Here is a 1,529-nt window from a genome sequence, read left to right as displayed (position 1 = left end):
AAAAAAAAAAAAACTTAGTGCTTCATAAAAAATATCACAGAACTACAAAACAACTACAGGTCATGTAGAACACAAATACACGAACCTGGCGATTCTGTGTTCGCCAAAGGCCCCTCCTGCTGCTGGCCCGTCATGCTTTGGTTGGTATTGGTCTCTGCTCGTGTCTGTGCGCTATTTCTTGCAAATGGGGCGCTCTGGGGCAGGGGTCTCCTCTGCTCCGTTGCCTGAGAGTGTTGTGGGCTGGTGTTGGCAGTGTTACGAGGGGGGGAACACACTAGGTGTATTGTATAAGAGTTGTTTTCTGAAGGGTATCGCAGTACGTTTCGAAGAAGTATGTTGTCGAGAAGTAACTGGCCCGAGTAGATGAGTCGTTGTTCATCCACTCTCTGCCAAGACGAAAATAATGGGATGAAAACTCAAAATAATAAAGGCACAAGTGATACAAAGGCTAAATAAGGAGGGTAACATCAACATAAAGAAAATATAATTCCAGGAAAGCAAGAAATCTAGATACTTCATCATTTAAGAAATACTATTGGATGGAAAACCTGCATAACTGAAAATGAAAATCAAAAGAAAACAATGCAATTCACATGCATTACACAATCAAAATATACATGCTGACACATATTACCTCTTCATAACTTTATCATAATCTCCATAAACAAATAATGACTAACACCATAAAAATCACATTCATTTACTCTCTTCATGCACATCACAGGAAATGGTCAGTTTCCTGCTTCTTCACTGTCATTAATCACTCACAAAATAGTCACCAAGCCTAATGCTCATATACACTAATCTCACCTTCCCAAAACTGAAATGCATTAAGACTTGCCACCTGTAGCAATAATGACATAAAACTTGCCTACCTATCAATGTGTTCTTTGTCCTTGCCTGGCACCCTCCTAACGCTGAAAATTGTCAAAGGCCAACCATAAAAGTCCGTCCGATGTGTATTTGTCCGAGTGAACGTATACCTGAGCTGTTCCTCACAGGTGGCACACACATCTGTGTCACTCCCGCACCTTGCAGTTGCCTATTCGCCAATTTCGAGATTACCCTCCTTCCTTTCAAACTCTCTCAGACACTCCACTTCATAACTAAACTGTTCATGTATACCATTTATCCATTTTAAGACTACAAAATGGTTTTAAATCTTTCTCAATAGTAAGAACATTTCTTGAAAGTCACAGATACCCTTATAACGTTTCCATAAATTTAAAGGCAACAAAGTATAAATGGTACTGGCATTCATTTCTAGTAATTCTGACAAATATATAACATTAACAAAGAAATAATCAAAGATGAGTGATTTGATCACCACTAACACATGTAATTAATAAAAATACATTTCTGCACACAAAATGTCACTGAATTTTTTGTTTGCATTTTTTTTTTTTTAATAGAACTATGGAAAAATGAAATATAAGTTACAATAATAAAACAAATGAATAATCATCAATACTGTAACTGATAAATGCAGAAATTATAATCGGAAAAATAGAACCAAATTCAAGCACAAC

General features: G+C 36.8%; 1 protein-coding gene across 1 annotated transcript in view; it reads right to left on the bottom strand.

Annotated features, from left to right (window-relative positions):
* LOC119588491 (homocysteine-responsive endoplasmic reticulum-resident ubiquitin-like domain member 2 protein) overlaps positions 1-1,529 on the bottom strand; it is a gene marked incomplete in the record, with an annotated part of 11,397 nt that overhangs the window by 2,978 nt on the left and 6,890 nt on the right. Inside the window, 1 exon segment of the mRNA XM_037937135.1 lies at positions 86-386. Within this exon segment, the coding sequence (XP_037793063.1) occupies positions 86-386 (301 nt within the window).

This window comes from Penaeus monodon, chromosome 24 (assembly GCF_015228065.2).
Source record: "Penaeus monodon isolate SGIC_2016 chromosome 24, NSTDA_Pmon_1, whole genome shotgun sequence".
Taxonomy (NCBI): domain Eukaryota; kingdom Metazoa; phylum Arthropoda; class Malacostraca; order Decapoda; family Penaeidae; genus Penaeus; species Penaeus monodon.
The sequence above is the reverse complement of the archived record's forward strand: the minus strand, read 5'-3'. Positions and strand labels throughout refer to the sequence as shown.